A 20186-nucleotide genomic window follows, 5' to 3' on the forward strand; every position below is an offset into this window, starting at 1 on the left:
AAACAATACCACAACAAATTTTGAAACATTTGTTTAACCAATCGATTTTTTTTTCATGAGAATCCAACTAAACAATTAGATTTACAAATATTTAATTACCATTTTCTTCAATTTTGATTCATTTTAAATTGTAATAATGTATCTTTTTGAAGTTACAAAAAAATAATGTTCTTTCTTTATTACACTAGAATTATATATAGATTCTATATACACAAATAAATATAATATAACAACATAAATTTAGTTTCCCCGATTCATATGAAAACTTTTTAAGTTATCCACCAAAGCAAATTAATTAAATCAATGAAATTGTTAAAATACAGCAAATTAATATATAATTTTATTTTAAATTAAATTATTTAAAAAGTGTATTTTTGTTAAAACAAAATAATAAATAAGTAAAACTGATTTGATGGTAATTTTTATGATATATATATATATATATATATATATATATATATATATATATCAATTCTGTGAAAGAAATAGAAGCTTAATATGGAAAAAAATCTTAAATACAAAAACCTCTAAAAATTAACAAAAAAACTAATAAATTAAACTATGATATCACTTAAAAGCTTCTTAGACCATATTAATAAAATATTTAAGCGATAATTAAACAAATTTGATTTTTTTTCCAGCAAAAAGTTTATTATTAATTAGCATCAGTTATTTCAAGATGTTTAAGAAATGGTGGACAAAAAAATAGGATGGACATTAATGATATATGAACTATGAATAGTACTTTGTGAAGCAGACTTAGATAACATATATTCACATACATTTTCAGTCCATTTTGATGCCTAAATTCAATTTCTTCAGAGTAATTATTCCACAAATAGATCGTATGAGATATTGTTTTGATATGTAGATTTGTTTTTTCAATGTTAAGAAGATTGATAACTGTAAAAATGTCTCATTCGTATATGATATGTCTATAACCGAGTCCCCAACATGAGACAAGTTTGTTTAAAAAGTAAATAATTTTATTTTTCTTATATTATATAATAAATATATATTATTTACTGATAATAAAAATATAGTTATTCATCTATCACAAATATCTATGCAAATATGTGAATCAAGTACAACAATCAAACAACATAATGATTTCCACAAAGAAAATTTAAAAAATATATTTATGTTATGTAGTCATATTTTATATTTTTTAAATAATATAATACAATATTATACATTATTTTTTAGAATTGAGAAATACATATAATATCTTAACCGCGCGTAGCGCGGTTAAAAAATCTAGTTTATGTAAAAGACAATAATTGATAGTTGTTACTGATTTATATATTTTGATTGATTTAGAAATCCATATAGTATATTTATAAATCCAAGTAAAATATATAAATCCGGAGGTTTTCCCTCGGATTTGAGTCTTTGTATTTTTAACTAAAAAATACAAACAAATTCATTCAAATCCATCATAAAATCAAATATATTAGTAAATCCGTACGATTGAATAACACTTGATTTGATATATAATTTATGAATCATTAAACCAATAACACCTGATTTTAATACAAATTTGAAAATCACAGAATCAATAACACTAGATTTATTAGTTCGGATTTTTAAATCCATTAAAATACAACAACCAATAATCCATTAAAGGACGGTACTATAGGAATGCTTCACCCCTAGAACCGATCCGTTCATACTCTCCGTCGTACGGTTGGAGGAGTATTGTATCTGCTAGACTCTGGTTAGCAAAGGACTAATCAAAAGGGTGGGAACGGGGTCCTCTATTTTTGTATGGAGTGATCCATGGCTCCCAACCACTCGCCCGAGACCAACAAACAAAAATCAACATGACACTTATCAGGACCTCACAGTGGACTCTTTGATAGATCCAATTTCACGAACTTGGAAGTCGCAAGTAATCCGGGATTTGGTGGATCCCCAGGACGCTCAAATTATTGAAAGTATTCCTTTGAGTAAGACTCAATTGGTGGATAGGAATGGATGGCATTTCACAAATAATGAAAAATATTCGGTTAAAACAGGATATCAGCTAGAACGGGCCTATCCGGACAAGGCAAAACCACCAGATTTTTATGGTCCCACAGTGGATACTCTAAAAGCTTTCTGTTGGGAGGTGAGATGTCCTCCGAAGCTTAAGCATTTTTTATGGCAAATGGTATCCGGATGTATAGCTGTTAAGAAGAATCTGCAAGCAAGAGGAATGAATGGAGATATTTGTTGTATTAGATGTGGAGCTGAGGAGGAATCAATAAACCATGTGTTTTTTAGTGCCCTCCTGCGCGTCAAGTTTGGGCTTTATCAAAGATACTGTCTAACCCAGTCTACTTTCCCACAAGCTCACTATTTACAAATATGGATCATCTTTTCTGGAGGGTACTCCCGAAGATGGAAGATCATCATTTTGTGTGGATACTATGGTATATTTGGAAAGGAAGGAATAATAAGGTCTTTAGTAATTTGGATATTGATCCAAAAGATACACTTACGCTTGCAGAAACTGAATCAACACTTTGGGCTGAGGCCCAGGTGATTAAGACTAAGCAGGCTCCACCACAGAATGAGGTTTTGAATCGGCAGTTGAGAGTTTGTCGTTGGTGTTTTATAGATGGTTCCTGGAAAGATAAAGAATCTTATTCAGGTCAAGGATGGTATAGCATACTCGAGGGCTTTCAGGGATTGATGGGTGCAAGGAATACTAGGGCATGTCTTTCACCTCTTCATGCAGAGATGGAAGCTTTGATATGGGCAATGGAATGCATGAGGAATTTACATCAGTTTCAGGTTACTTTTGCTACGGATTGTTCTCAATTGGTGAAGATGGTTTCGGAACCAGAGGAATGGCCGGCGTTTGAGAGTTACCTGCACGACATGAAGCTACTGAAGACATGTTTTACTAGCTCAACAATCATTCATGTACCCGGACGGAAAATCAAAAGACGGATAGTCTAGCATGATGTGCCAGAAAACAATCGTCTTTCGTCGTTCACATGGATGCGGAGTTACCAGTTTGGTTCGCAGAGTCTATATGAGTCTGTTTGTTGATGACAAAAAAAAAAAAAAATTCATTTGACATACAACTAAATTATGTGTACAACTCCCCCATATTCTTCCTTCATCACCATTTGCTACGGTTAATCCAGAACTTTTACAAGTAAGATGTATTAATCTTATATTCTTCTAAACGAAACCATTTACTGGCAAAAACTTCTCAAACGAGAATAATAATGCCCTAACCAAAAACAGTACAAACACATGTAATCAGCTTTGTTATAATAGTCCATCAATGGTTACATATTCTCTCACTCAGTTGACATTCACAACTACAACTGTTTCCTTCAAAGACCTTAATAAAACGAAGATCAAAGAATGCAGAGAATCAACAAAATCTTGGGTATATGGAATTATTTGCAGATGAAACCTCTTCTATACAAAATCACTACTTAGACAAGAAGAACAAACACAAAACATGCACCAAGGAACCAAAATCTACTCATCATCAATCATTCTTCCATCAGCCTCGCCCAGCATTTCCATGCCTTTGGTTCCTGAAGTAACTGAGCAATGCCTGTGCCTAAACAAGTTACAACATCCTCCAAAAACGTTAACACAAAGCCATAAAGAGGCCCTATCGCGCCTGACTGACCGATCTTGATCTTGTTCTCTTCTATCACAGAGAGGCTGAAAAGGGTAGCAGCCGAATTCTCCTTAGCTTCTGAGCTCCCGTTCTCAAGAACGTGAATCAACGGCTCGATGGCTCCAGCCTCAGCGATTAAACTCTTGTTGTTGTCGATGATAGACAAGTTGAGAAGCGCCGTGACAGCGTTCTCCTGCGTAGCTGAGTCTGTTGAGCGAAGCAGCTCAACTAACGAGACGATTGCTCCGGAGTTTCCTATCACTATCCTGTTATCCATGTTGTGCTTTGCCAGCAGCCTTATCTCGGCCGTTGCTCGTCTCTCAACATCTAATGAACTGCTTTTCAACTCCTCCAGGAGTTTCTTGACTTGGCTTTCGACCTCGGCGAGGTCACGCCTCGCCGAGTTCGAAGGCGCTGAGATAATCTTTGAAGGACGGCGCCAAAACTGGCTACCACGGTTGTTACGTCTATCCATAAACCTTGGAGAGAGATCTCGCCAAGGAGGAGCTGCTGATGAAGTTGTGGTTGCAGCTAGAGGCCCTGATCTAATTTCTCCTGAGGCATCACTGCTGTAAGGTGTTGTAGCATGAGGTGACTCTTCTGAGTTCTCATTACCATCTGTTCTTGGAAACTCCTCATTAGAAACTGAGCTAATACTAGCAGAAGGGGACCTAAGATGGTGGTGGTGATTCTCATCTGTATTCATTTCTGGAGAATCATTTGAACGTGAAGGAGAAGCATGAATGGAGTATGTACATGACAAGAGAGGATTCAGCTCGTTTAAACTCGATGATTGATTAGGATCAGGGAGATTCACATCATTAGTATCACACCAGTTAGATATCAAAGCCTTGACGGTGTAATTAGGTATCAAAGTGGTGTGAGTCAGAGTCTGCCTAGTCTTTGGACAAACTTTTAAGCCTAAATCAATCCATCTCTTGATGAAGGCCTTCTCGTATGTTTGTCCTGACGACACAATCACTGGATCATTCATGACTTCGAGGGACAGAGGGCAGAAGAAGTCGGCGAGAATGGAGACGCTAGATGTCTGAGTCTGTTTGGTCAGAAGAAGACGCTCGTGCATTTGGTTTACTATAACGATCAGTTGGTCAAGGAACTCGACTTCTGCATTGTTCTCAGACTGCTCAGCGTTCTCTTTTTGTCTCTCTAGAGCAACTGCTTCGATCAGAATCTCTTGGTTTGATCTTAGACCAGTGTTCTCTCAAATTTTTACTAAGATCTCTGGGGTGGGTCCAACGCCGTCTCTATGGTCTCTTAGAGCACCGTCAATGACAGAGGATATTTCTTCATAACTAAGATGCTTTATCTTCTCTAGACATTTCTGCAATCACAATTTTTGTTAATTACAAAGCAGATAGCATTGTTAATATCAGCCCCTATTTAATGTAAAGAGAAAGTACCTCGAGGGAAGCTGGACTGAGCTCATCAGGTATGTCGTGCTTCAAAGACTGGAGAAACTGGAAAGTATCTACAATAGTGTCTCGCATCTTTGGTATCAAAGATTCAATTTGGAGGACCTAGACGTGGATATTAAGAGAACTTCAATATCAGTAAAACCAAAGGCTCAAGCAAGCGTGATGGTCATTAACTTTATCATATAAACATTAGAGAACTTAGCTACAGTGTCTGCAAAGGATCATTAGAGATGTCTGTAGTGCCTTGTACAGATTAGACTGCTTACTCTATGCATATCCAAACTCTATACGGCTTCAAATAGACTTGAGAATAGAAGTTATGGGAACTTACGAAATAGACTTTACTGGAGAAAGGGTGCCAACTTGTGAAAAGGTCTCTGGAGTGATCAACATCTTGAGTAAGTTCTTGAAATGATTTACAAAGTCTCTCCTCCAAAGCAAGATCAGAGTTGAGAAGAGCAGCATCAGCTATAGGCTTCAAGACTCTCAACAACTCTTCGAGTCTCTTGTAGTATTTATCAAATGGGTCTAAATCGATATGTCTGGAAGAGGAAAGATTCAGAAACGAAGAGATACTATCGACAAGAGCCGAGATTTCCATTTCTCCACCCTGAAAACCAAATGGGGTGTCTCCACCAAGTTCAGATTTTTAAACGAAATTGAGGAATGGGTTTAACGAAAGGTAACAGCTTTGACGGAGAGAAGATGAGAGAGCGAGGAGAAACCCTAAGAAGATAGATCGAAACTAAGAGATAGACAAAGAACGTTAGATGAAAATGGCCTCGGAGAAGAAGAAATCAATCTTCTCTCTTTCCCTCAATGTTCCTTCTCTCCGCAGATTATAGTTTGATAACTAGGTGTTGCTGGCTTAATTGTTTTACAAATATTTATTAGATTTATTTTTTATTAATTCAAAACCAGCATAATAACTTATTATTTATGTTTTCTAAAAAATTAAATCAAACATATATATATGACAAAAATCTAATTAAATATATATGTTTAATTAAAATTTATTAAAGATAACATTGACTTTAACCACTGAATTTATTATAATTGTTTTATATTTTATTTTAAAATAATATGATTGAAAATATGTTTTAAGATAACAACACAATATATAAGAATTTTCTTATTTTTAAAAAAGTTAATTTTATTAATAAAAATTTGTTTTTGATAATTAAGTATATATAAAACTCATTAAGGGTATTATAGATATTAACCGTTCTAACTTTTAATGTGAGAGCTCGATTCCAAAAGTTAATTTTATTAATAAAAATTCGTTTTTGATAATTAATTATAAATTTATTAAAGATAACATTAACTTTAACCATTGAATTTATTATAATTGTTTTATATTTTATTTTTAAATTTTATAGTTGAAATATATGCTTTAAGATAACAATACAATATATAAGAATTAATTATCTTATTTTTAAAAAAGTTAATTTTATTAAGAAAAAAATTTTTTTGATAACTAATTATATATAAAATTCATTAAGAATATTATAGATATTAACTGCTCTAATTTTTAGCGTGAGAGCTCGATTTTAAAAATTTTTCTTTGCAAATAATAGTATAGATAGTGATGATGATGAGCACGTTCTTCCCCTCTCTGTGTTTTTTTTTTGGTTCAATTACTAAAATTAATGGCTATCATAAGACTACCTCCTCCCCTAGATGCGCTATCAAGTTCGATATTGCGAAGGCTTTTGATACAGTTAAGTGGACGTTCATTGTTTCAGTCCTTAAGGCCATGAATCTGCCAGATCAGTTCATTATGTGGATCAAAGCTTGCATCTCAACTGCGTCTTTCTCGGTAGCTGTTAACGGTAGTCTGGAGGGGTTTTTCACTAGTGCTCGGGGAATCCGTCAAGGCTGCTCCTTGTCGCCGTATTTATACGTCATCCTCAATAATGTTCTTTCCAAGATGTTGAATCAAGCAGCTGAGGAAGGGAAGTTTGGGTATCATCCGCATTGCCTTGGGGTTAAGCTCACTCATCTGAGCTTTGCTGATGACATACTCGTCTTCTCAGATGGGAAAACTAGCTCTTTAGATGGAGTTATGGAGGTCATGAATCAGTTTGCAAATGTCTCTGGTCTTTATATTAATGCTTCCAAGTCTACTATCTTTATCTCTGGTGATGCATCTGGAGCTCTCAGTGTTGCTGCAACAGGAAAAGGTATTAGCACAGGGACTTTGCCTATTCGCTATCTGGGTTTTCCCTTGACTACTAAGACACTTACTAAGCATGACTACGAGCCTCTGATTGACAAAGTTCGGAGTAGGATGCTCACTTGGTCAAACAAAAGTCTCTCCTTTGCAGGCAGGCTTCAGCTGATCAAGTCTATCATTACAAGCATTGTCAACTTCTGGAGTTCCGCATTTATCCTTCCTGCTGCTTGTCTGAATGAGATTGAAAGTTTGTGTAGTGCTTTTCTTTGGTCTGGCTCACCACACCAATCACATAAGGCAAAAGTTGCTTGGGCAGAGCTTTGCTATCCGAAAGATGAAGGTGGTTTGGGTCTGCGGAGACTTAGAGATTCTCAAGTGGTGTTCTCCCTTCAATTGATCTGGCGGCTGTTTACTCTAGCAGGATCGCTGTGGGTGTCTTGGGTACAGCATTATCTACTCCGAGACAGCTCTTTTTGGGATGTGAAAGATAACCAAAAGGGTTCTTGGATTTGGCGTAAACTCCTAAAGCTTAGAGACACTGCATATCCTTTTCTGAAGGTGGCTGTTCAGAATGGAAATGATGCTTTCTTCTGGTTTGACAATTGGCTTGATCAGGGGAAGCTCATAGATATTACTGGCGACGCCGGTCCAATGCACTTAGGTGTTCCACGCAATGCTCGAGTTGGAGAGGTCGTTACTAATGGAGGCTGGAATATTAGGGAGCGCCGTGGGAGACTATTTCCTTCCCTCTGCCATCGGATAAAAGAAGCGCCAGTTCCTTGCTCAGACAATGGTAAGGATATCGTGGTTTGGAGGCAGTCTGATGATCAGTTCAAGGGTATGTTTTCCACTTCAGAAACTTGGCAGCAGATCAGAGATAAGCGTGAGATTGTACCTTGGTGTAAGGTTGTGTGGTTTACGCAAGGGATTCCTCGTTACAGTTTCATGACTTGGTTGGCTGTTAAAAATAGGTTGTCCACCGGAAATCGAATGCGTACATGGGGAATCACTCAACCTTGTACTCTGTGTGGAGAACCCGATGAGACTAGGGATCATTTATTTTTTGCGTGCCCCTACAGTTACACGGTCTGGGATAATGTGGCAGGACGTTTACTTGGTCGAAGGATGAATCCAGACTGGTCTGCAACTCTGTTGTCTATTCAGCGAACTCGTACTCCTGCTCTTGACTCGGTGCTGGTCAGACTGGTATTTCAACTGACCATTTATAGCATATGGAGGGAACGGAATGGGCGACGACACCAGAAGCCGTGGTCTACGACATCGCAGATGACGCGTCTTATTGATAAGACAATGCGCAATCGCATTAGCTCTCTTAAGTATCGCCGGGGGCACAAGTTGGAGGGCCTTCTTTGCAGATGGTTTGAAGTGTCACCTTGACTCTAAGTTTATTTTTGCAATTATGATACTTTAGACCTCTTATTCTTTATTAGGCCAATTCTTTTGTAAATTTCCCTCTGATCAATAAATATGAAATTTCATCAAAAAAAAAAATTAAATCCCGGTTATCGCCGGTTAAAAACAATAATGCTTAAACACAACTTGTGATATAGCCAATGAACGCGTCCAGATTCTGAGCAGATGAACCACCAGGTGCCAACGCTGATCTCGCCGCTTGCTTCAGCTCCCTGGCCCTCCTCCTCATATCCTCAGCTGAAAGTCCTTCCGTCACAGCCTCAATACATCTCTCAACCTCCGCAACCTTAAGCTCGCCGTCAACAGCGTCGTTCCTCATCCTCACTCCGATCCCAAACACATCCACAAGCAATCTCGCGTCAAGCGGCTGATCGATCCAACTCGGGTACGCCACAACCGGAACACCAGTCACCACCGTCTCCATCGTCGAGTTCCATCCACAGTGCGTGACGAAACAAGAGATCGCCACGTGGCTCAATATCCTCTCTTGAGGACCCCACTCAATAACAACCCCTTGTCCTTCTTGAACCATCTCATGCAAAATGTCGACGTTTTGAGCTATCTCCTTAGGCCTAATCACCCAGAGAAATGAATCTCCTCTGTTTCTCATAGCCGTTGCTATGCTCTTGACTTGATTCTCCGACCATTTGAGCAAACTCCCGAAAGATATGTAAACGACGGAAGACCTAGCTTGCGTGTCAAGCCACTTCATACAATCACCATCAGATCTCCATAGATCAAGATTTTTCTCATCTAAGGTTTTGTCTTCATCAGCTCCCAAAAGAAATGGAGAAACCAATGAACCTATTGGGATTATTGGCTTTAAATCAGACATCGAATCGATTATCTCTGATTCTAGTTCGTAAAACGAGTTAACCAAAACCCATTTCACATTTTTCAAACAATCAACGAAGTCCAACATTAGGTTATTAAAGTTACTTCCTGAAGAAGGTAACATAAACGAAGGAAGATCTCTAACTTCCAATAACGGTAACGCTGGTAGATCAACTGTCTGATTCAGATCTTCGAGATCCTCGGGGAAAGTGTTTGTCTTCATGTAGTAACGGTAGTAAACCGAGTAAGCTCCACAAGCTTGGATCCAGAGGAGTGCACAAGGGATGTTATACGCAGCTGCAACACCTGGGACCCAAGGAGCAAAAGGCACGGTGACAATACAAGAGAATCTCTTTGATTCGACGATTTTAGACAAGTTCTTGGCTCCAACATTTCTCAATGACACGAGGAGAGAATCATCGGCTCTTGGGTGGTCTTTTGGTAGCCCATCAGGGAAGAAAGCGAGGTCCACTGGGCTAAGGTGTTCTTCGTCGGCCGTGTTGGCGGCTGAGAGGAGGTCACGGGCTTGTTCGGTGGTGGCGAGAGTGAAGCGGAGGTTCGGTCGTGAGAGAAGTTTGGCGAATTTAAGCATTGGATTGAGGTGGCCTTGGACTGGTAGTGCTACCAATAGAACATGTGTTTCTTGACCCACACTAGTTGCCATTATTTAGTAGATAATAAGTTAATAGGTATTAAATTTTGAGTTTTGGATGAAAAAAATTGAGTTGTAAGTGTAGTGTTATATATAAGTAGATAATAAGTCTATGTATAGTAATTGCTAACACAATGAATACTGGTCACTGGTCAATTATACATAACCATTATTACCAATTTTATTAATGTGGTCATTGGTCAATTACATTTACAATTAAGTTTTTTAATTATAGCAAGAACTTTATCAAGAAGATAGAATGTGGTGTAACAAAATCAAAAGTTTTCTAAATCTGTGGAAAATAGAAATGTAATTCGCCAAAATATAAATACATTGTGTGTTGTTTGAGATGTTGAGCCAATTAGACGACGACATATGCATTTGTTAAAGTTAGCATCCCAGAAAATAGAGACTGTGATTATATACTTGTCAATTAATTAGCTACTAGTATATCATTGTTTCTTTTTCAATAAAATCCTTACAAAAATACACAAAAAATTATTCAAATACAAAACTTTATATGTGAGATATATACAACTGTAATTTGGTCAAAGATCATATTTCGTAACAAATAAGGAATAAAAATAAAGAGTGTTGAAGTGGCACATATTAATTCGAAAGTCAATTTTCACAAATCTTTGGAAGCAAAGTAATTGGCCAAATATAAATTCACTATGTGTTAATCAAATCACTTAACCATTTAGATAATTTACATGGATTTGTATGCCACATATCATTTAACTAATGATCGGAAACAAAAAAATAATAATAATAAGGGTTTTTAGTAATTAAACCCCTCAACTAAAGATGAATCGTAAAATAAACTCTCAACTAAAAATTCTGTGAAATAAACCTTCAACTAAAAATTCTGTGAAATAAACCCTCAACTTCAATTCCGTTAACATATGTTACTCTCCGTCTAAAAAATCATGGCGGAGGGTGATATACGTTAACGGTTTGTAAGTCGGAAAAGTTTTTTCAAAAATGTAGACACTAATTTGTCTATCTATGGTTCATTGGTTTGCCACATGAAGGTTTGCCACACTGAAATCGTTTCATAAAGATCTTTGTTATATTAATTATTAATTGTTCTATTCCGGTCTAATTATTCAAATCACCCATGCCATCCTCATGTTTGAAAAATAAAATAGTTGTTTGATATCAAAAAAAAAAAAACTAGGCTTAATATAGTTTAGAGACTATTAAAATCAAAGTTAACTAATGAAGAGAATATTCTGTGAAGTAACAAAAAAATGGAATATTCTGTGATATGACATTTGTTTACTTTTTATTTCACCGTATAAAACCTCCTGAGTTTTTTTTTCATCCTGTGACACTTTAATGTAAACAAACACAATCAGATAAATGTATATTAATACATGATATAAAACGTTTATCTACATCAGTTCATCATATAAGTATACTGTATACAGTAAATCGTTCATTCTCGAGGTATGCGTCTTTCAACCATAGCAATCTTCAATGAAACTGTTAAACGGCTCAGGACATGATGTCTCAAGCAACAATTGGGACGACGTTCTACTCCCAAAGATTCAAGGAATTTGCTGCCAATGCCTAAATCAGAACATCCGGAGAATACATATTTTTCTCTGTTTAAACATGAACTCAAATAATAAAGAACACAAATTTTAATATAAATTAATCTATGAGAAATTTTGTTGAGTTCGAATAGGACACCGATCTCCGGCTTCCACGTTTTCGGCTTCCAATCTTCGGATCAAGTGTTTCTCCTAATCTAAATCTCACCAACGCCTATATAAGAAAGCTCTAAACCTTAAGAAGAGATGCTATGCAAAATACACAACTTTTACTATAAACAGGCAGCTCGATTTAAGGTTTATACTCCATATATTGTACTCATGCTCAAGATCAATAAAACACTGATTTTGATCTTCTATTTTTGTTACTTCCTATTTCTGTAGTATTACAAAAAAAATTTGAAGTGATTTTCCCTAAAAGTTTACATAGTTTTTTTAACAAAAAAAAATATAAATATGGTGATTTCCTATAGTTCAGATTTTTCAATTAAAACTCACAATAAGTTTAATGAATTATTGAACTAAATATAAAATTAAAGTTAATTTACATATAAATATAGTGAATTATATAATTCAACACTTACTGCCTAAGGTATTTATAAGAATTTTTGCACTTTTTATAAATATGGTGAACTATTTAATTCAACACCTACTGCTTAAAATATAGAAAAATTTACACTTACAGATACTTTTTCTCAAGTCCATATCACTTACACATACTTTCTTCATGTCACATACTTTCTTGTGTGACAATGTCTAATTTACCCCTAAAACTAGAATTAGTTTAGTTACTTCTCTTTCTTTCTATGGTGACCAACTCTCTCTTTCTCTATCCTGACCCCACTCTCTCTTTCTATTCTAACCCTAAACATCAACGATTTGGTTTTTCTCAACGAGCAGACCAATAATCACATATCTCAACATCCTTTACCATTTCAATTCACCTACATCCCCTTGTTTCTATTGTAGATTTGGAACATCGAAATGTGTAATCTATCCTCTCTATCGAGTTCGTCTTCAGCATCACTGTTGTGGCTCAAGCTTCTTCGCAATGGTACAAAACCGGTATTGATTCGAAGCCACCAAAACCACGTTATATCTGTCCAAGTGGCCTCGTCTGCTCCATGGTTAGCTCTCCCGTCGTGGTCACTACCGGAACCGTCATCATCAACCATATCAAAAGAGAAGAAGGATGGAGCACATCAATGGTGGTTTCTCCATATTTGCAGATCTGGTCTTCCAAATCTTAGGTGTTTATGAATTTATCTTGACTTTTAAAATGTGCAGAATGGTCCAATCGATTTTCCCCAAACATTTTAATCTTACAATTTAGCCCAATCGATGTTAAACCACTGCATTTTATATAAGCAACTTGTATGCATCCACAGCTCTCCAGGCCACATCAACGGCTAGACACTCTCCTATCTATAACCACACCACTCCTGACCACAGTCAACAATATCTTCACAATGACCTCATCACTTCTAACCATCTTTCATCTGTTATTCATGACCACAACAACCCCATCCACACCTCCCATTTTCGAATCACATATCCTCTGACCATCAGATCCACATCTACACAACCTACACTATCACCATTACTACCTTCCAAAAACTTTTTCATATTGTTTGACCACTTTCTATGCGTCCACATCTACCAACCAAATATATGTAACCACAAAATTAGTTGCCATAAACACAAATTAATTAAAAATAAAAATCAAATTGGATGTTAAAATACAGAAATACAAAGTTATAATTTATTATATCAAATACATTAGCTATATTTATTTTGACAACGAAAAATTAACAAAATAAAAGTGGAAGGGTGAAATAAAACACTAATTATACAAAAAGTATGAAAGACAACTATCCCCCCCCCCCCCCCCCTCTGGTTCGGTCACTTTCTATTTAAAGTCAATTACTTTCTCCATTTTACCTTAACCAGAAAAGTGCATCTCGTCTGTGAAAAGGACATTTACGGGAGAAAAAAAAACAAAAGTGAGGCAAATAGTACCCTTCAGTACCAAAGTATGTGAACATGCAAACAAATCTTGAAAAGTAACCTTATACGTAAACAACTCAAATATATAAGCAATCTCTAAACCTCTAAGAGCATCTTCAATGTATATTTCTATAATTTCTACTAAAATAGAAAAATTATATTATAAAAGTATATATTGAAGAAAATTCACTTCTACAACAAAGTTTTTTTAAAAAAAATATAGATGTTGGTTGGAACCGGTCTTTTATAACTAAATTTTGTTTCTTCAATAACAGCTAATATATTAACAGTGTGATATGTGTATGAAAACATATTCCATGGGGGTTTCAACAAATTTCTCAAATATCACTTTCCGTAGATTTTTATTTTTCTAATTATTTATTCTGAGAAATTCACCTTCATTTTAAGAGCACCATTACTGATAAAATACATTCAAGAGTATCTACCTAAATAAAATACTAATATTTTATTAATATTTCATTATTCAAACGTTTTAAACCAAAAATAAATTTATATCAGAAAAGGTGAAATATGTACATGGGTATATCAAGTATTTTGGAGTATCTATATGTTTCTTCCCATTTTACAATATTTTATTTTATTTGTATAGTGTCTTATATACTTTAAGAAACATCCGATGACGGTCATAAAGATGAAAGTGATCTAAGTTGGTCGTTACGGCTTAACTTATAATATATATATATATATATATATATATATATATATATATATATATATATATATATATATATATATATAATATTTTGTAATAGTCTGATAAAAAGATAGGTAAATACCTATTTAAGTCCTTTTTAATATATATAATACTCAGTGACGGCCCTTGGACGAAGCAAACGAAGCACATGCTTGCGGCCTTTTGTTTTATGAACGAATTTTGGCCGCAAAATTTTAAAAGTTCTTAATAGTCTAGTGGTAATGTTCTGTCCAAGTTGTGTTCAATGACCCTGGATCAAATCTCCTAGAGACCACTTCAAGTTTTTTTTTTATGTTTTTTTTTCATTAAAGTGGCCAATTTTTTTCCTCTTTGCTTCTAGTCCGTAAATTTCTAGGACCGGCTCTGATAATACTGTTTGATATTATATTTTAAAAGGAAAACTATTTCTTTAAAACATCAAACTTATTTTTTGTAATTTTTTCTTTTTATGAGTTAATATATAACGTTTTATATTTTATAAGTATTTCTTTTTATATGTGTAATTTAGAAATCAATATATAGAAAGGATGCCAAAATTTAAAATCTAAGTAAACATTATCAAAAATATCTCTTATATTTTTTTAGATAACATTTAAAAGGTAAAATATTTATTTTAAAACTCTTTTAAATTAGATATATATATATATATATACATATATATATATGTAATTTGGAACAAACTATAAAATGGCAGTTAACATTTAAAAACTAATTTACAAAATTTACCAATAAATAAAATCAAAATAAATATTTAGATAATGACATTAGACATAATATTTTAATTTATTGACAGTATTTTTTATAGTTAGTCATTTTAAAAGTAATTTGAGAAAGACATGCGACAAACGGATTTTTCAAATATTATTCAAAAAATATTTACTTAGAAGCATAAAATGAATCTCCAGATATTTATATTTATAATATTTTATTTATCTATTCATATTTTACCGTTGTTTTTTTATAGTGTTTGTTTGTAAAAGAAACTTTTATATGAGGAAGACCGCCGAAGAAACACGTCAGTGATAGCCACCAGAAGAAATATATTAGAACTATAAAACAAAATAAAAAGGTTAAAAAAACATACGAAGATAAGAGAAAAGTATAATAGAGATAACAAATACATGTATGTAACTACTAGTTAACTAATTTTCAAAAAAAATCACTATTACATACCTAGACCAACAAGGTTGGTAGGTTGCAAAAACAAACTTCTCTAATGCAAACAAAAACGTGTAGCATTGGAATGATCGATAAACTAGGACTTAGATCTAGTTCAAAAAAAAAAAAATAGGACATAGATGGCATTCATTTACTAAGTATTCAAATGGTGACCAACCACACTGTACCGCGATTAATATTAACAAAAATTTCTCTATATATATATTTATATGTTTTTGTTACTATTAAAACAATACTATAGTTATTCCGCAATTGTTTTACATATTACCATTTTCATTACCATCTGGAAAGACATATTCATACCAACACATTTGGCAACAGATGTGGGATGCCTTATAATCCTAGTCATCGTGGATGTCATATCCTACTCACACCAACCCTTAAGTCACCGTGGATGTCATATTATCATGCTAAATGTCTAAAGTGTGATATGATTAAGTATGTCATTGATGTTATATTAGATATGTTTAAACCATATGATTCAGTCTACATAATTTAATGATTTATATATCTAAACAAACAGAATGTGATATTTTCTCTTATTTACAACGTTATAATAGAAATTCAAAAATGAAATGTTAGTATCATAGATAAGAACTTTTTTCTTATGAAAGATCTGTTGCAGAATTGAGACAAAGTAACGAGAAATTATTGTGACCAAGACGCATTAGTCCAAGTGGTGAAAAGGTTCCGGTTGGAAAAATCGTTTCCTGGTTTTAATTCACACTTAGGAGAACTATTTACCATGTTTAAATTTCCGGCAAAAAAATAAAACAACCGTTTATTTTACCCAAAAAAAAAACGAGAGATGCGTGGAAGATTAGCTTAAGAGATGTTTGCAGAGTAAGAACGAAATTATGCAAAGCCTACAGTAGGTTCAAATATTTGTATACACGCGTAATTAGATAATAGTAATATAGAAAACAAAAACAAAATAACGTTGCTGCTATAAGAAATTGGATGCATCCGCATATTGTTTTTAAAGAATACCTCTTTCCATATTAAAATTTAATTATAACCTATTTTGAGTTTATATTTAATAATACAAACAAAATTCTAGGTAAAAATAACATAAAATAATATGCACTAGAATTTGAACTCCAAATATTTTATAGTTTGCATCGAAAAGTCTGCTCCAAACAATCAGAGGAAAAAATCAATGATTTCTTCATCCAGGAAAAGAAAATCATCTTCATTCCTCCTTGATGGCTTTTCTATTGATCCACATGTTTTAAAATAAGGCGACCAAGAATAAGAGGCAACCTCGGTATTTTACCAGGAAGTAGCGTTGTGTTGAATTATAAACTTATGGAGTCAAAGCTAATAAAATTCAGACTTTTTCTTTTCCTTCAAGGCTCTCCACACTGCTATATAATCCAACTCCAAGTCCACAAACTCCTCACAAGTCACTACCAAATTTTCATCATCTCGATATTGACTAGTGATAAATTCAGACGTTTTCTTTTAATTTCTCTAAAACCGCTAAAAGAAAATGATGGTAAACAAGGTTATTTCGGGTTCGATTCTGTTTTTCATATTGGTGGGTTCAGTTCTTGTAGTGGAGGCTCGTCCGCTGGGTTTAACGAAGGCCGAAGAGAAGCTAGCAGCTAAATTCTTTGATGGTTTGTCACTTGGTGCGATCAAGGACTCGGGTCCTGGCTCTGGTGGTGAGGGTCATAAATTCGTGGATCGGAGTGAGCCGGTTGTATATGGTAAGTACTCTGGTCCCAGTCCGAGCGGACCGGGTCACTAAGTAAGGAACCAGTGGTTCCGAGTTCTGACGAATTGGTTAAGGTGGCCACTTCGGTGTAGCTAGCTTCAAAAATTGATTATTTCTTTAGTTTCTTTTTTTTGTTATACCTTTCAGATTATTTAATAAGGATATTTCTCCACCTTCACCATACAAATACAATGGTGGAGAACAAATTGGAGGAAACCAAGAATTGGTAGAATGTCATTCTTTTCTCTGTAGTATTGTTTTGTTTGTTTAATGGTTGTAGTTTATTTGAAAACAATAAACAATGTAATAAAATTCATTGATTATTTTGTTTAATATATAACTTCATTTTTCACTTTTTGGATATTTTAATTGTATTACAAATTATAACAACAGTTAATAACACACAATTTCTGAATTAACAATCGTACTCTTTTCACAAAGATTCACAATATGCAGAATTTACATGCATCATTCTATGATAGGATATGTATCCTTAGACCTTAATATACGGAATTATGATAAATGTTTCTAGTTTAGAAATTTCATGTATAGTTGTTTTTATAAGTATAAACTTGCATCTGGGAATCAAACTCCAAATTTTATGGTATAACACTAATTAACTGTTTGTTTGATAAAAAAAAACACTAATTAACTATTATGTTAAACCATTATATTAAAAGACTTCCCACAACTGATATATAAAATTCATTTAAAGTTATAAGTTTAATCTGTAAAAGACTAATGCGCACATAAATATATAAACCTTGGAAACAAAAGTATATCAATGGGCAGATTCATGTTAAAGCAATGTCCAAAATACAGTCAACAACAGTAATATGCAATCCCGCAGGTAGATTGATAGAAGTGGCTGGTGAGATTGGCACTCAAAAACTTGGTATTGAAAGGTCTGCTTTGATTTGTGATGTATGGGATGGAGATCGCTGGGCGTTTCGTCGATGTCGTGACATTAGGATGCTAGACATTATCCACATGATCGAGAATCATCGCTTGGCAGAGGACCGTACAGCAGATGATATTGTCTTATGGAGGCATAATGAAACTGAGTTCCGTAACTTCTTCTCAACCTCAGCGACTTGGCATCAGCTTCGTACGCACATGCCAGCAACATCTTGGAGCAAAGGGGTTTGGTTTTCTCTTGGATTGCCTGCTTTCATAACTTGGTTGGCAATAAGGAATAGATTATCTACTGGACACTCTTGATCACTTACAGACTGGTAGGTTTGAACAGCTTCGCTTCATCTTGTTGCCTTTGGTGTTTCAAGTCAGAGTTTATATGATCTGGAGGGAGAGAAATGATAGAAAGCACTCTAAGAAACCCAGACAAGTTCATCAGCTGGTAAAGGTCATCGACAAGACAGTGCGGAATAGGCTTTTGTCTATTAGATATTGGGAGAAACCTCGTTTAAGGGGACTAATGCAGTGTTGGTACCAATCACACAGCTAGATAGATAGCTTATTCTTTATTCAATTCATGTACATAAACTCTTTTTCATATGATATGATGATCAATAAATTTAACATTTAAAAAAACAGTAATATGCAATCTCAATCGTGTTAACTTGGTTGATCTCTGTTTCTCAAGTTCTAATTCGAATGGTTTGGTTTATTTACGCCTTAAACCGAGAACTGCTACAAAGAGGTTGGCGAGAGTGTTTTTTCTTAGCAAAAAAAGGTGAACGAATCTCTCTTGTTACCTTTAGTTTCCATCATGATTTTTTTTTTTTTTAAATGTTGCACTTGCTGAACCATCTAGCTTTTGATGAATATAATTTTACATTCATTCAAAACAAAAAGGTTATGATTCCATCAATTTTCGAAAGCCCATGACAATTATCGAAGCTTCCAATGCTTCTGCAAGTTTCCAACATTTTCATCCAACAATTTCAGAAAGCTTCCAGAACTTCTGGAGGATTAAACGGTTTCAAGAAAATGAAAGAAGTCGATGAGAAATCCACTGAATATAATCATGATCTTTGGATAAAATGAGAAAAACTGAGTACAATAAAAATGGGCCGATAAGGAAATTAGGTTTTGATGCGAACTTATATAACGAGAATTTGGGAGCAAGCTGAAGACAAAAGAAAAATACTTACAAAAGCGTCCATGTGCACAATGTAAACCTGATCTCTTCTGCTTTTGATTTCTTCAAAATTCTTAGCGGCTTTAATCGAAGCAGTTTTTTATTTGTATATAGTTTATGCATGTGGATTGCCAAGTCTATCAAGGTAATGCAACCATAATGATTAAGCACTTGACTGATGAACTGAAGCCATTAAAATCAAAAGCTGTAGACAGAGTGCCCGGTGGTGCAGAATAATTGTGAAGATATATTTCTTCGATGGACGATCATAATTAGGCTACAAAGGCATGGAGTGAATCGACATGAAACAGGATTCTACAGTTCACTGAGGTTGGCTGAATGAGTTTGGTGAGATTTACAACAAGACTGTGGTTGTTTTAGAGTTGCTATTGCCTTACTTGGTCCGATTTTGTTCAAATGGCCCTTCCTTGCCATCGCAGGTATGTATAGCAGTCTTTTCCTTATTTTGTTAGATGGGTGATAGGTACAAGCATACATATGAGAGGAGAAGATTCAAAGGAGATAGAGGGATGAAAGAGAAGCAGGACGAAGACAAGGACGTCTGAAGTTTAAAACAAAAATAAATAATAACACGTGCTTGTACATTAGTATAAATACTAGCTTGGAGTCTGTTAGACGGTTATCGAGAAATTACAATTGTAAACTGAGCTCATGTGCTTAGTACTACTCAGGTGATAGAGTAGGTTGAGATCTCAGGTGATAGAGTCTCTCAGTTGTAATT

General features: G+C 34.6%; 3 protein-coding genes across 3 annotated transcripts; 1 reads left to right on the forward strand and 2 right to left on the reverse strand.

The window, feature by feature from the left end:
- Window positions 1-3324: 3324 nt before the first annotated feature.
- LOC103864624 (U-box domain-containing protein 4-like) lies at window positions 3325-6141 on the reverse strand. Its single transcript, XM_018658339.2, has 3 exons — window positions 5399-6141; window positions 5053-5169; window positions 3325-4973 (listed from the first exon to the last, which is right to left on the reverse strand). The coding sequence occupies exon 3, from the start codon at window positions 4713-4715 to the stop codon at window positions 3498-3500; it is 1218 nt and encodes a 405-aa protein (XP_018513855.1). The 5' UTR covers window positions 4716-4973; window positions 5053-5169; window positions 5399-6141; the 3' UTR covers window positions 3325-3497.
- Window positions 6142-8746: 2605 nt separating this feature from the next.
- Window positions 8747-14415, reverse strand: LOC117133394 (UDP-glycosyltransferase 84B2-like). Its single transcript, XM_033289477.1, has one exon. It carries the CDS (start codon window positions 10173-10175, stop codon window positions 8793-8795), a length of 1383 nt encoding a protein of 460 aa, XP_033145368.1. The 5' UTR covers window positions 10176-14415; the 3' UTR covers window positions 8747-8792.
- Window positions 14416-14568: 153 nt separating this feature from the next.
- On the forward strand, window positions 14569-19368 carry LOC103864457 (PAMP-induced secreted peptide 2). Its single transcript, XM_033289530.1, has one exon. The coding sequence runs from the start codon at window positions 17116-17118 to the stop codon at window positions 17374-17376; it is 261 nt and encodes an 86-aa protein (XP_033145421.1). The 5' UTR covers window positions 14569-17115; the 3' UTR covers window positions 17377-19368.
- The last annotated feature ends 818 nt before the right edge of the window (window positions 19369-20186 follow it).

The sequence above is a fragment of the Brassica rapa genome, chromosome A04, assembly GCF_000309985.2.
Source record: "Brassica rapa cultivar Chiifu-401-42 chromosome A04, CAAS_Brap_v3.01, whole genome shotgun sequence".
Classification (NCBI taxonomy): Eukaryota; Viridiplantae; Streptophyta; class Magnoliopsida; order Brassicales; family Brassicaceae; genus Brassica; species Brassica rapa.

Coding starts and splice junctions, on each gene's coding strand:
- LOC103864624 (XM_018658339.2), bottom strand. CDS start 4,715: ATGCACGAGCGTCTTCTTCTGACCAAACAGACTCAGACATCTAGCGTC.
- LOC117133394 (XM_033289477.1), bottom strand. CDS start 10,175: ATGGCAACTAGTGTGGGTCAAGAAACACATGTTCTATTGGTAGCACTA.
- LOC103864457 (XM_033289530.1), top strand. CDS start 17,116: ATGATGGTAAACAAGGTTATTTCGGGTTCGATTCTGTTTTTCATATTG.